General features: G+C 43.4%; 1 protein-coding gene across 24 annotated transcripts in view; it reads left to right on the forward strand.

Annotated features, from left to right (window-relative positions):
* The first annotated feature begins 3138 nt into the window (after window positions 1-3138).
* Window positions 3139-12886, forward strand: part of Clasp2 (cytoplasmic linker associated protein 2) — a 187584-nt gene continuing 177836 nt past the window's right edge. For all 24 annotated transcript variants that reach the window (XM_029543096.1, XM_029543102.1, XM_029543097.1 and 21 more), the window contains exon 1: window positions 3139-3547. In XM_029543096.1, the coding sequence (XP_029398956.1) occupies window positions 3353-3547 (195 nt within the window). In that variant the 5' untranslated portion in view covers window positions 3139-3352. The remainder of the gene's footprint in view (window positions 3548-12886) is intronic.

Below are 12886 nucleotides of genomic sequence, written 5' to 3' on the forward strand. Positions count from 1 at the left end.
AGGGAGCTACACGTCCTAGGCAGAGAACATTTCCTATATAAGGGAGAGGGTTTTTCACCTTGGGGTCTCCGCTTTTGAGTAGCTTATGCATTGCCTCTCGAGATGCATTAAAGCTTTACTGCAGAAGGATCCTGATGTGTCGCGTCGTTCTTGCTGGCGAGACGGTAGTGCGTCGCAATGGACCATCCAGAGACTGCCCCAACGGGGGACCCATCCCATAATCAGTCACCAAATGCAGACACTATTGCATATGCCAGCAAGATTTTGCTGAAAGGACCCTGATATAGCTATCTCTTGTGAGGCTATGCCAGTGCCTGGCAAATACAGAAGTGGAGGCTCACAGTCATCTATTGGATGGAACACAGGGCCCCCAGTGGAGGAGCTAGAGAAAGTACCCAAGAAACTGAAGGGGTCTGCAACCCTATAGGTAGAACAATATGAACTAATCAGTAACCCCAGAGCTCGTGTCTCTAGCTGCATATGTAGCAGAAGATGGCCTAGTTGGGAAGAGAGGCCCCTTGGTCTTGCAAACTTTATATGCCCCAGTACAGGGGAAGGCCAGGGCCAAGAAGTGGGAGTGGGTGGGCAGGGGAGCAGGGCGGGGGGGGGTATAGGGGACCTTCGGGTTAGCATTTGAAATGTAAATGAAGAAAATATCTAATAAAAAGTAAAATAAAAAAAATCCAGTCAAGGTTCTTTTCCAATTGAAGGGCTACAGGAAGGAGTCCTGCACTCTCACACACAGTGAGGGGTCAGGAGATCAAAACCATTGTTGGTGCGGAGATGTCACAAGAGGAACTCACAGTTCCAAGTATTACAACTCAACTGCTGTTTTGGATCTGTCTTCTTACCTCTTTCCCATCCAGGCAAGTGTTTAACCACTAAGTAACATCCCTACTTTTGTCCTTACAGAGTCATTCTACTGATACTGCTATGAGAACTCTACTGTGTGCCAACATCTGTGTTGTTTCCAGTTGGGCTGTGCCAAGTAAGCCACTCCCACTTGTTCCCTAATGCCCCACCCAGGAGAGAACACAATGCCCTTCTTGGTGGACATTTGTTGAAAATATGACTTCAAACTAGCCATGTGGTCACTTCTTTCCTAGCTTTTGTATGGAAAATAAACTCCCATTAGGAAAAAATTTACTCAGAATTTCCACTGTTTTCACAAATAAATAGGCTGGGAAGTCAGGCTCCTGTGTCTCAATACACCATTCCAGTCCTGTTAAAAACAGACATGTTTCTAGATACATTCTCGTGACTGATCATGAAGGGATGTTCAGTATATCATTTTATTTCCTAAATTTCCATCTAACTCTTTCATTTCCCTGCACCTTTGTGTTTTTAAATATTTATGTGTATGACTGTCTTTCCTGCATATCTGTATATGCACTCCATTCATGCCTATTGGCCAAGGAGACTAAAGAGAGGGTTAGATCCTCTAGGACTGGAGTTACAGACAACTGCGGGCTGCTATGTAGGTGTTAGGACTCAAGCCTGGGTCTCTGCAGGAACAAATGCTCTTGACCTCTGAGCAATTTCTCCAGCCCCTGTTGTGTTTTGAGAGATCTCAGTAGCCTAGGCTGGTCTTGAACTCCCGATCCTTCTGTTGCCCATGTGCTAGGATTACAGGGATGCTCCACCAAGAGAAAGACAGTTCCTAAATGGCAACATTCAAAGCAACACCTGTGTTATTTAAGGAATATTTAAAAAAAAATCAAAATATTTCAAAGATATTTATTTTTATGTGTATGTGTATTTTTAATGTGTATGAGTATTTTATATACTTGTACCATGGGCATGCCTGGCACCTTTAGAAGTCAAAAAGGTCGTCGGATCCTCTGGAACTGTAGGTAGATGGTTGTGAGCTGCCATGTGGATGCTGGGACTCGAACCTAAGTCATCTGCAAGAGATCTGATGCCTCTGTGCCTCTAAGGGCATCCAAGCTCAGGTGCGTATGCCAACCATTATGGAAAACTGCAAACAGCCCAGAGGCCTATTGCTATATGGACGGATCAACGAGCCAGAGTATAACAGGGAATGATTAAGTATAAGAAGGTAGAGACTTTTAAGATACGCACTTCATGGAATGAAATACCAACATTTTGCTATGAGAAGTTAGACCCAAAGATTACAGCAGCAGATTGAGCCCTAGGGATATTGAGATCAGGGTTAAAGAAATTGGGAGAGGGGAAGGAAAGGAAAAAGAACACAGTGTGGAGTTACATAACTTTAAAAAATGGAAAATTACCCTACCATGTTAGAAATAAATTTAGAATGCAAGAGACTGAGTTCCCGACTCGTTCAAGTTTCACAGGTAAACCTGTTCTCACCAACACTGGGCTGGTTCGGTTCTCAGCACCCACATCAGGTGGCTTACGACGGTCACTTCACTCCATCCAGATCTGACTTCCTCTTTTGGCTTCTGCAAGCAGGCACACGTGTGCAGTGTGCGCGTGGTGTGCGGGCGCACAGCACACTCAGGGGCACACACGTACACATGAGATAAAAAGAAATCTTATCAATTAACAGCCCCAGCCATCCCAAAACAAAACTCGAGTTCTGTGGCTCAGGCTTGGGAGGCAGGGGTAGGGCCAGAAATGTAAGCTCATCCTCCGCTGTAGGGTAAGTTCGAGGACATCCCATGCGGTCTTTAGTCTCTGTCCAAACAAAAAAATCAAATTGGAATCGTGCAAGGCAGAGGTGGTTAGTGGGTTACGCGGTCTGGAGAGAAAATGTGGATCTATTTGCAAAACCTCGGTATCAACTGGAAACAGAAAGTCCTCCAGGGCGACTGTGGGGGCGGCTGCAGGAAGGGACAGCCAGGCGTGTGCCGAGGGAGAACGCGACCCGCGTATTCCGGTTTTCAGAGACGGCAGGGGCGGGGCAGGGAGAGAAGAAGTACCAGAAAGTTTGGAGTCTTGATGATGGCGGCGGAGCGAGTCGCCGGAATTCCCACACGGGTCTTCCGCGGTCGCCCACGCGAGTCGATCCGCACGGCCCCGACCGCCCCAGGCTCCGGCCCTCAGTAGCGCCAGCCACAGGCCGCAGCCCACAGGGGTTCGGGCGCGCCGGGAGGCCGGGAGGCCCGGCGGGCGGGCGCGTCGCTCTGACGTCACGCGCGCGCTGACGTCGCCGGCAGCCGCAGCCTCTGAAGCGGGGCTGGGACCGGGGGGCGCCGAGTTTGATTAGTTTAGGGGGGTCGTCCCCCGCCGGCCGCCGCACCCCAGGGAAGCGGCGTCTCTGCGTGTCGGGAGCGTCCCGGAGGCTTCACCGCCGCGGTTCGGCGGTGCCGCGAGGAAAGTTGGCGTGTGAGGGGCGACGGGCGTGTGAGGGGCGGCGGGCGCGGCCATGGAGCCCCGCGGCGCCGAGTACTTGTGCGCCCAAGTGCTGCAGAAGGACGTGAGCGGCCGGCTGCAGGCGGGCGAGGAGCTGCTGCTCTACCTCGCCGCGCCGGGAGCCATCCCGGACCTGGAGGACGATCCGAACCGCCTGGCCAAGACCGTGGACGCGCTCACCGGCTGGGTGGGCTCGAGCAACTACCGGGTGAGCGGCGGTGCGAACGGGCGCGCTGCCGGGGCGGGCGGGCGCGCTGCCGCCAGGGTCCGGGGACGCGCTGGCATCGCCCCCAGGGCTTGGGGGTACGGCCCCAGGCGGCGAGTCGGTGACGCGTTGCGGTGCCGCTTGGCGCTTTACAAAGTGGTAACTTGCGGCCCAAGGCTTGAAGACTTTGTAACGTTTGTACACGCCCGTGGGCAACGCCTGCGCTGAGACAGGGCGTTTGGGTACGGCGTGAAGTTGGACAGTCAAGTTCATCTCTTGCGACTGGTTTCTGTTGTACTTAATCTCCGGTTTCTTTTCTCTTTACCTACTCTTCCTCTCTCTCCTCTCTTCCTTTCTTTTTTTCTTTTTTTCTTCTCTCTCCCTCCCTCTCTTTCCTCTGTCGTTCCCTCCCCCTCTCCCTCCTCTCTTCCTCTCCCCTCTCCCTTTCTCCCTCTTTTCTTTCGTAGTCTTTACGTGAAGGCTGTGTGATTCAGGTCCTTCGCACGGAAGGACTGCTCATCTCATGGCATTTATTCCTTTGACAGTAAAAAGCCGTAGACCGCTCATCTGTTCTCTTGTTTACCCGCAGTTGGGGACGAACTTAGATTGAAACACCATGGTTTAGTTGGTGCTGCAAACAAAGGGGGAGTGGGGAGGAGTGGGGTGAGGTACGAGGAGGAATGGGTGTCCGGTCAGCATCAGGGAGTTGTTATGTAGCCACGGACGGAGAAAAGTAAATATTCAGTAATTAGCTGGAGTTGTTAGCGGTTCCTTTGCTTTTTGGTCTTCTGGTGGCGGTATTGCTTTAAAATACAGGCGGGAGCGTCCCGTGGATGGAACGATTCTTAGTGATGTATCCAGCAAATAGCTGGTACTTTGAAAGCTACTATCTATAGAGACAAGAAAAACAGACAGTACACTTACGCAGCTTTAATGATGAGATGTTTATGAAATTGTAGGAAGGTTAGACTTAGCACGATTTAAAATAAAGTTTTCCTAGCACATATTATCAAATGTACATAATGGGGTTTCACTGGCATCTTCATGCATGCATCTGTTTAATGTACGTTGTTCACACTCACCGCTATTTCCCACTCTTGCTATTTCCATGTAGTTCCTCTCTACCTTTGTGTCTTTTTTTTCTTTTAAATTAAATGAATCAATAAGCTTTAGGTTATTTAAAGGAGTATGGGTGAAGGGTTCTGTAAAGGAATATGGGCATCTTACTAGTGGCTGCATCACTGAAGAAAATATTTCCCCTATAATGTTTAAGGTCAGATTGGATTATATGATGAGGCCCTGTCTCAAAAAAAGGAGGATGGGGGCTTGGGGAAAGCTAATATTTACTAAAATGCAGGAGTATTAATTTCTTTTGAAGACATTATCTAGCAAGCCTTACTGTGTTATCGAGGCACATGTGTGCCCAGTGTGGCTGTTTTGTGCTGTGTTGCAGCTCTGGCTATTGTGGGAAGTCAGCCCTTTAGTAATGTCGGCTCACTGTCTCTAGAGGAAACTGCTGGGCTTCATTCTCCACACTGACAGTGGATTGCCTTGGAGTCTTTGCAGCCCTCAGATGTTTGTCAGCAAATGGCAGTAGTGTTACCACAGTTGTCAACTCTGTTGTCACATCTCTGAGCATCGAGCTAACTGGCTAGAGTCCTTCCGGGGAGTATCTGATGCTCACACATTCTTTCCTTGTTCCTTACAAGATACTTAGCCTGAGACAACTTGAGCAGTTGGAAGTGCCACAGGCCTTACAGCTCTGTCAAACACTTTCTGGTAGCATTGCTCATTAGTCTTTATTTCTGGTCCATGAATGAGTCACCTGTCTTCCTTAGGTCAGTTCCTTGGCTCTGCCATTAGATGCCATTCCTTCTTCTCTACTCAAGGACACTCATCACTCAGTTTTCTCTCCTTCAGAAATTACTAGCTCTCAGTACTTAATATTTTAGCATAAAACCTTTTCTAATGTTTGTTAGAGGGTATTCTATTATAGTGAGCCTATTATTTGGGTTTTATTTGTTTACTTATTGACACAAGATCTCACTTCTCACTATGTAGCCCTGGCTAGCATAGAAGTCACTGTGTACACTAGGTTATCCTTAGATTCACAGAGGTAGGTCTGTATCTGCCTCCTTTCTCTCACCCAAGGGCTGGGATTAAAGGTATGCGCCACCACTCCTGGTTATTTTTAATTTTTAAAAATTATTTTTTGTTTTATTGTATATGTGTGTGGCTGTTTTGAATGCATGCATGTCTGTCTATGTGTGCATGGCTGGTGCCCACAGATACCACAAGAAGGCGTTTGAATCCTTTGACTTACAGACAGTTGTGAGCTGCCATGTGGATGCTGGGTCCTATGGATGAGCTGCCAGTGGTCTTAACTGCCAAGCCATCTCTCCAGCCCTCATAGCTAGAGTATAATTAGTATGGTGTTAGGACAGAGTTGGAGGCCGGTGGATATACAGATATACAGGGTTTAGTTTGTTGATTTTTTGAAACAGGGTTTCATGGGGCTTATTTGCCTCAAACTTACTGTACATCTAAGGTCACATGATCCTATTTTAAATGTGGTAGGCTTTATATGAGGAACAGTCTTTTAGTTCTTAGTTGGAAAGGAAAGGAATAGCAGAAGAAATCCTCGGTAGTAAGGGCTGGTTTGGTAGCAGGGACAGTGCTGTGAATTTTTTTTTGTTTGTTTCTTTTCTCTTTCTCTTTCTTTTTTTTTCTCTCTTCTCTCTTCCTCTTCCTCCTCCTCCTACTCTTTTCTTTCTTTCTTTCTTTCTTTCTTTCTTTCTTTCTTTCTTTCTTTCTTTCTTTCTTTTTTTCTTTCTGACAGGATATGATGGCTTGAATAGAGTGGCTCCCTTAGGCTAATATATTTGAGTCTTGAGTACTCCATCTCCAGGTGGTGGACTGTTGAGGAAGGATTAGGAGGGGTGTCTGTGTGTGTCTGTGTGTGTGTCCGTGTCCGTGTCCGTGTCCTTGTTGGAGCAGGTGTGTCACTGAGGGAGGGCTTTGATGTTCACAAACCCACACCAGGCCTGGTCTCACCTCTCCCAGTTTTCAGATCAGGATGCAAGCCCTCAGCTACGGTTTGAGTACCACGCTAATCTGCTCCCTGCTCTCATTGATGTTCATGGACTAATCCTCTGAAACTGTAAGCAAGCCTTCAGTTAAATGGTTTCTTCTATAAATTGCTTTGGCTGTGGTTTCTCTCCATACCTGTAGAACAGAAACTAGGACACAGGATCTCTGTGTAGCTCTGGCTGGCCTGGCTGGTGAGGAACCCACAGAGATCCACCTGCTGAGTTCTGGGATTAGAGGTGTGTACCACCAGCTAACCATTTGACATCATTTTTGGTAGGTCCAGTAGGTCTTTGTTTTGGATTGGTGTGAGAATTAAGAGAAACAGTAATTAGGGATACTGTCTTCTTGAGCAATAAGATAGGCATGCTGCCTGCTAAGTTTGGAGACCAGGAGAACAAAGGCATGGAAAAGTCTGGTTTTGACTACGTTCCATTGGAAAGGTTGTTTGATATCAAAGTTAAAATGTTTAGATGATTGGGATCTCAAATCTCATGGTGAAGTCATAACTAAAGACTTAAACTCATGGGAGTTAGTATATATGTGATATATATACTTTGTGTTTTGAGTTTTTCCGAAAGCCTTGTAGATTTTGTAGCAATATTATGTTACTACAGTTTCCTCCTTACATGTTGCAAAAATGAGAAACACTATTTAAAAGCAGGCCTTGTGAGTCTCATGGTCTGTTTTAAGGGCTAAGTTTGCATGGTATCTGTGACCTTATGTCCCTTTTTTGTAGAAAAGATGACCTAAGAAGTGTTTTGACTTAGGTCAGAGCCCTGGTAAATTAGCAGAAGAGGATGTGAATGTTCATTCTTTCTTTCTTTTTTCTTTGTACTTCTTAAGGATTAAAAACATTTACATTTGCCTATAAACATAACAGTAAGTTGACTGAAAATAATAACTTGTAATCATAACTCTTATTCTCCTAAAGTAATTGCTGTCTCCAAGGCTTACTGACTCTGTCTGCTAACCTAGGCCTAGTCCTGGAAGCATCTAAGCTCTGTATAATATTATCTAGGCTTAGAATGTTTTTGGCCTCTTTCTGGACTTGATGTCTGATTCAACTCAACTGAGCTGTTCTGGCTTAAAACCCCTCTCTACAATGACTGATTCAGTCTAACCTGCTTCCTCCCTCTTTCTCTCCCCCCCCCCCCTTCTTCCCTCTTCTTTTTGCTGTGCTTGACCTCAAAATAACTCCAGCAATCTGTTCTAATCTTCTGGTTCCTTCTCATTCTCTGGCTTGTTTTGTCTTCACCTGTGTCTAGCTTGTTCGTCCTCTGCATCCTGTCTATCTGGAAAAGCTGCCTCCTTTGTCTTCTCCGCACTGCCCCTCAAGTAGCTTCCCTTTCCTCTCTCTTCTTGTGAGAGTTAGGCATAGCTTATTATGTCAGATCTTTCTCTGATTCATCACTTTGTCTGCCACTCAGTTAGACATCACTTTCAAACATGGATGCTTCCTTCTACAAACTAACTTTACCTTCCTTGTTTGGGATTAAAGGTGTGTACTCATGTCTGTATTTCAGCCAGAAGGAGTAAATATGTGCTAAGGGGCCGAGCCACACCAGACTAGAAACAGGTTTTTTTGTTTTGTTTTTTTGTTTTTTTTTTCCTTCCAGTAATTAACAAAGTCTTAGGGTTCATGGTATGATCACATATCCTGCATCAATAACTAGCATTTACAGTATAAATGCACACTACTAGGCTTACAAGTGTGCTAGTATTTTTAAATTCTGGGTGTCCAAGATCACAGACCATTATGTGTGCATCTAGGTATACACTTTTGCCCCAGTCTACATGTAGAGGCCAACGAACAACTTACAGGAGACATTTTTCTCCTTTTTACCACGTGGGTCCTAGGGATCAAACCTTAACCCAGAGGCCCCCTGAACCATTTTACCCCCATTTGGCATTCCTATACTTCCTAATAATAACAGTATTACCTAAATCATATTTCCTGCTAAATACCACATTCTTAAAATACACCAGTTTTACTGTATTTTACTGAGAGTATGGGTATATGTGTGTGGGGTGACAGAGGACAATTTTGTAGGAGTCAGCTTCTACCACGTGGGCTCTGGGGATTGAACTCAGGGTGTCAGGCTTTATTGCCTCTCCCTGCTGTGCCATCTTGTTATTCCAAGCATGGGAATTTTGGTTAAGAGAAAGGAGGCAAGGTTTCCCTCTTATTCATGCATACTGTTTTGTCTATTCTTAATTACCTGCTGGGCAGGATAAACAACTGGGTTGTTTTTAGCTTTTTTCTTTTTACATTTAACATTGTCTCTTTATGTTGCCAGTCTGGTCATATACATGAGACTTTGTCCTGAGTGATTTTCAGTGGAGTCAGAGTTTAGTCTTTCTCTTGGGGCATTAATGTATGGCTCAGGACACTTTGAATCCCCCTGCTTCAAGCTCCTGTTTGCTGAGCTACAGTGCCTAACTTAGTGTCCTCCTTTAATGCTCCTTTTACAATTCTGAAATAACATATTTGGTATCAAGTACATCATTTTAAAAAGATCCTTGTAATATCCTAACTATACTATAAAGGAAATGGTAAGAGAAAAAAGTGTAGTTTCTCCATAATATCAATAAGGGATTGGTTCTAGAGCTCTCCTTCCCTGAAATACCAAACATGCTTGGGTCCATTATATAAAATGATGTATATGCCTATACATATTCTCCAGTGTACTTGAAATTACTTCTAAAATTTTCCATCTGATGTCAGTTGAACCTGAGAATGCAGAACCTGTGCATATGAAAGGTCGATGGTGTCTAAATGTACCACCAGTCTGACTAACCAGGAAGATATAACAGTAGTCATGGCCACAGCAGAACATGTAATTGCCAGAATGCCACCACACCAGTACAGACCATTACAGATGAGTGGTTGTTGGTGACTCGGACGTTGAAAGTGATGAAGTTACTGGCAAACTTTATTTCTTCAGTATATGTATCATTACACTTGGCTTCATTACATTCTGCCTCTGTCTGTTTCATTTAGCTTTATTTTCTTTTTGAGACCCGGTCTTTTTAAGTAGCCTTGGTTGTCGTGGAACTTGGCTATGTAGATCAGGCTAGATGGAAGTCATAGAAGTTTGCCTGCCTCTGCCTTTTGAGTTCTGGGATTAAAGTTGTGTATCACTATGCCCAACTTCATTAAGCTTTTAACTCCTCTACTTTCATTCTTTACATTTTTAAAGTTTTATTTTATGTGTATGAGTGTTTTGCCTGCCTGCATGTCTGCCATGTACATGCTGAGTGCTCTTGGAGGTCAGAACAAGGTATTGGATGGAGTCCCTGCAGCTGCAGTTGTAGATGATTGTGAGGCACCATGTGGGGTCGGAAGCTGAACCTGGACCTTTGCAAGAACAGTGCTTTTAACCACTGAGCCATCTCTGAAGATCCATTCTTTTTGAATTCTTAATTCTCATCTCCCTCTTCGTTCTTGCTTTATGTTCCTTATTTAATAAAATACAGTTCTGGTTAACTCAACTCTCATACCTGATGCAGTGCTGCTGAAGATCAGTGGGGAATACCACAAAACCACTTTAACTGGGCTTAATTTAAATTGCTGCACTCTGTAGTGGCCCCTAATGCAGTCTGGCACTTAGAGTGTATTTTCTGAGTTCATTCACTCACTTATTTTTTTCTCTCTCCTTAGACCTTACCAGTGTCTTTTCTTCTGCTGATCACTCAGTTTTATTCATTTCACTTGTATTTGCATGCTCATTTGCTTGGCCACTTATTCTGTAATATTCTTTCACTAATTTTCTTAAAGTTTATAATTTTTTCTTAGATTCTTCAAGTTAATTTTGTAAAAAACAAAAACAAAAACAAAAAAAACCAAACAAAACTATGAACTTGTTTCCAACAAGAGGAGGATTGTGTGTGTGTGTCCTTTATGAACAACATGTTTTCTTCTTTTCCACCTTAGTGGAAGACCATCCATGATTATGAATTAAGCTTACATGATAGCTACAGACCAAACACTCCTGTCTGGTTTGCCAAGTCACAAGTAAAACGTTCTTACGCATGAGTCTTAAATCAGGTGTGATCATTTACTATTTTATTGCCAGGGAATTTCCCGGCATCACATATACTGAGGTGGAAGAAAGCCAAAGACTGATGATCTGTGGCCTTGTAACTCTCTCTTCCTGTTCTGGGGAAAAGAAGCTGATGGCTTCTAGAGACTTAACTCTCTTACTGTTCTGTGGTAATAAACACTGGTTTCTTTTCTCTGTAATCCTCTCACTATTTTGTGCTAACAAACACTATTTTCTTTTCTCTGCAACTCTTACTATTTTGTGCTAATTAATGCTGGTTTCTTTTTTCTGTTGCTTAAGGAACTCTTCACTTACCAGGTGAGAGGCTTGGACTCATTAACTCTTCATGAACCAGAGAGAAAGGAAAAGAAGAAAGAGAAAATTAATTTATACAGATAACATGCACAGTTATGCATTCATACACATAAACGTTTTGGTCAGGTCTGACCACCTGTCTCATCAGCTCCACAAGTATTCATGTGTACTTACATACATACACATATACCTATACACATCTGTGTATACATACATAGAGACAAGCATACATATACATATATACACTTGGATGGATGGGGCAGAGCCCCCCAAGCCGTACACATACATTTGGTGGTTAGATGGAGCAGAGCCTTAGAAGCTACCACCTCATTTCTTTTCTCTTGCCTCTTATACCTTCCTAGACAAAAGTTCTTTAGAAAATTACCTCATAGTTAAAATGTTACACAAAAGGGGAGTTACAGAAGGATGTTGATAGTTAAGTTCAAAGCAATATTTCATCCTATAAGCTCATTATAAGTTCAAAGCAACAGTTTCACATGGCCTTGCTTTATCATGGTGCATACCTGTGATTTCATCCATGGTCCTGACCTAAAAAGTATGTTTTTCCTTGATCACAAATTTGTCCCAAGACTATATCTCCTTGTAGTATAATTGTAAAAACTCGTATTCCTTATTATGCAGCCTCTACTTACAATTCTATGAGGAATGGGTACATTATATTCTTGATTCTACCTTTATTATATCTTTCTGTCAAAACAACTAAAACAATTCTTAAAACTTTCTTTTTAAAATTATTTAAATAAAATCAGGAATTCTATACAACCATTAATTCATCTAAACAATATTAATTCATGAAAGTTTATCTTCATGTTGATCTGCAGGAAATCTGCCCAGTAGGGTAGGCTGATGCCCAAGAATCATTAGATTATGTCATAGTGATAGGAAAAGGCAGATCAAGGTAAGAAGCAATCCTGAGATTAAATCTTTGAAGGCCCTTCAGGTTAGAGCCATGACCTGTCACAGGCCATGCAAAAAAATAGTGGCCATCTCCAGAAAACGTATTTGCCTAGATAGCTCCTGACATTTTATATAGTTCTTTAACTCTGTAGTTGACAGACATTTCTGTCAAAAAATTTTTTATTTTTTTTTTATATTTATTTATATTTATTTGTGTGTATGTCTCTGTGTGTGTGTGTGTGCGCGCATGCGCGCTCACACACACACACACACTAATGGATCACATATGGAGATCAGAGGAGAACTTTAAGGAATCAACTCTATTTCCACTGAGTTGGTTCTGGGGATTGAACTCAGGTCCTGATGCTTGACTGCAATTATCTTTACTCACGGAGCCCTCTAGCCAGCCATTGACTGATAGTCCTGATCTAAACTTTTTAAAAGATCTTACATTCTATTGAACTGAAACTAGAGCTAAGATGACAACAGCATGTTCTTTTAACCTCAGATTACTCAAACATGTCCCACCATTTGGGATGTAGAGGTGAGGAGAAAGGGAGAGAAAGGGTGATATGGAAAACAGGGAGATGGTCCTGGATACTGAATCTTCTCAGGATAATAGCATTCATTAAGTTTTTAATTAAATTTAAAAAATGAGACAGGATGTTACTGTGTATCCAAGTTCTTACAGTCTTCCAAGATCTTATAGTCTTCTTGCCTTAGCTTGCTGCATGCTGGGATTGCAGGCTTGTGCTGCCAGGTCTGGCTTTTTAAAAGTTAATTAATTAGTTGTGTGTATGTGTTCCTTTGAATATGCTATGCTTGTGGAGGTCAGAGGACAACCCGTAGGAGTTGGTTCTCTACTTGATCATGTGTTTAAGGGATTGAACTCAGGTTGTGGGTCTTGACTGTAAATACCTGTTGAGCCATCTCTCCAGTCCTTGTCCTGACTTATTAAATCTTTTTTTTTTTTTTT

Source organism: Mus pahari, chromosome 10 (genome assembly GCF_900095145.1).
Source record: "Mus pahari chromosome 10, PAHARI_EIJ_v1.1, whole genome shotgun sequence".
Classification (NCBI taxonomy): domain Eukaryota; kingdom Metazoa; phylum Chordata; class Mammalia; order Rodentia; family Muridae; genus Mus; species Mus pahari.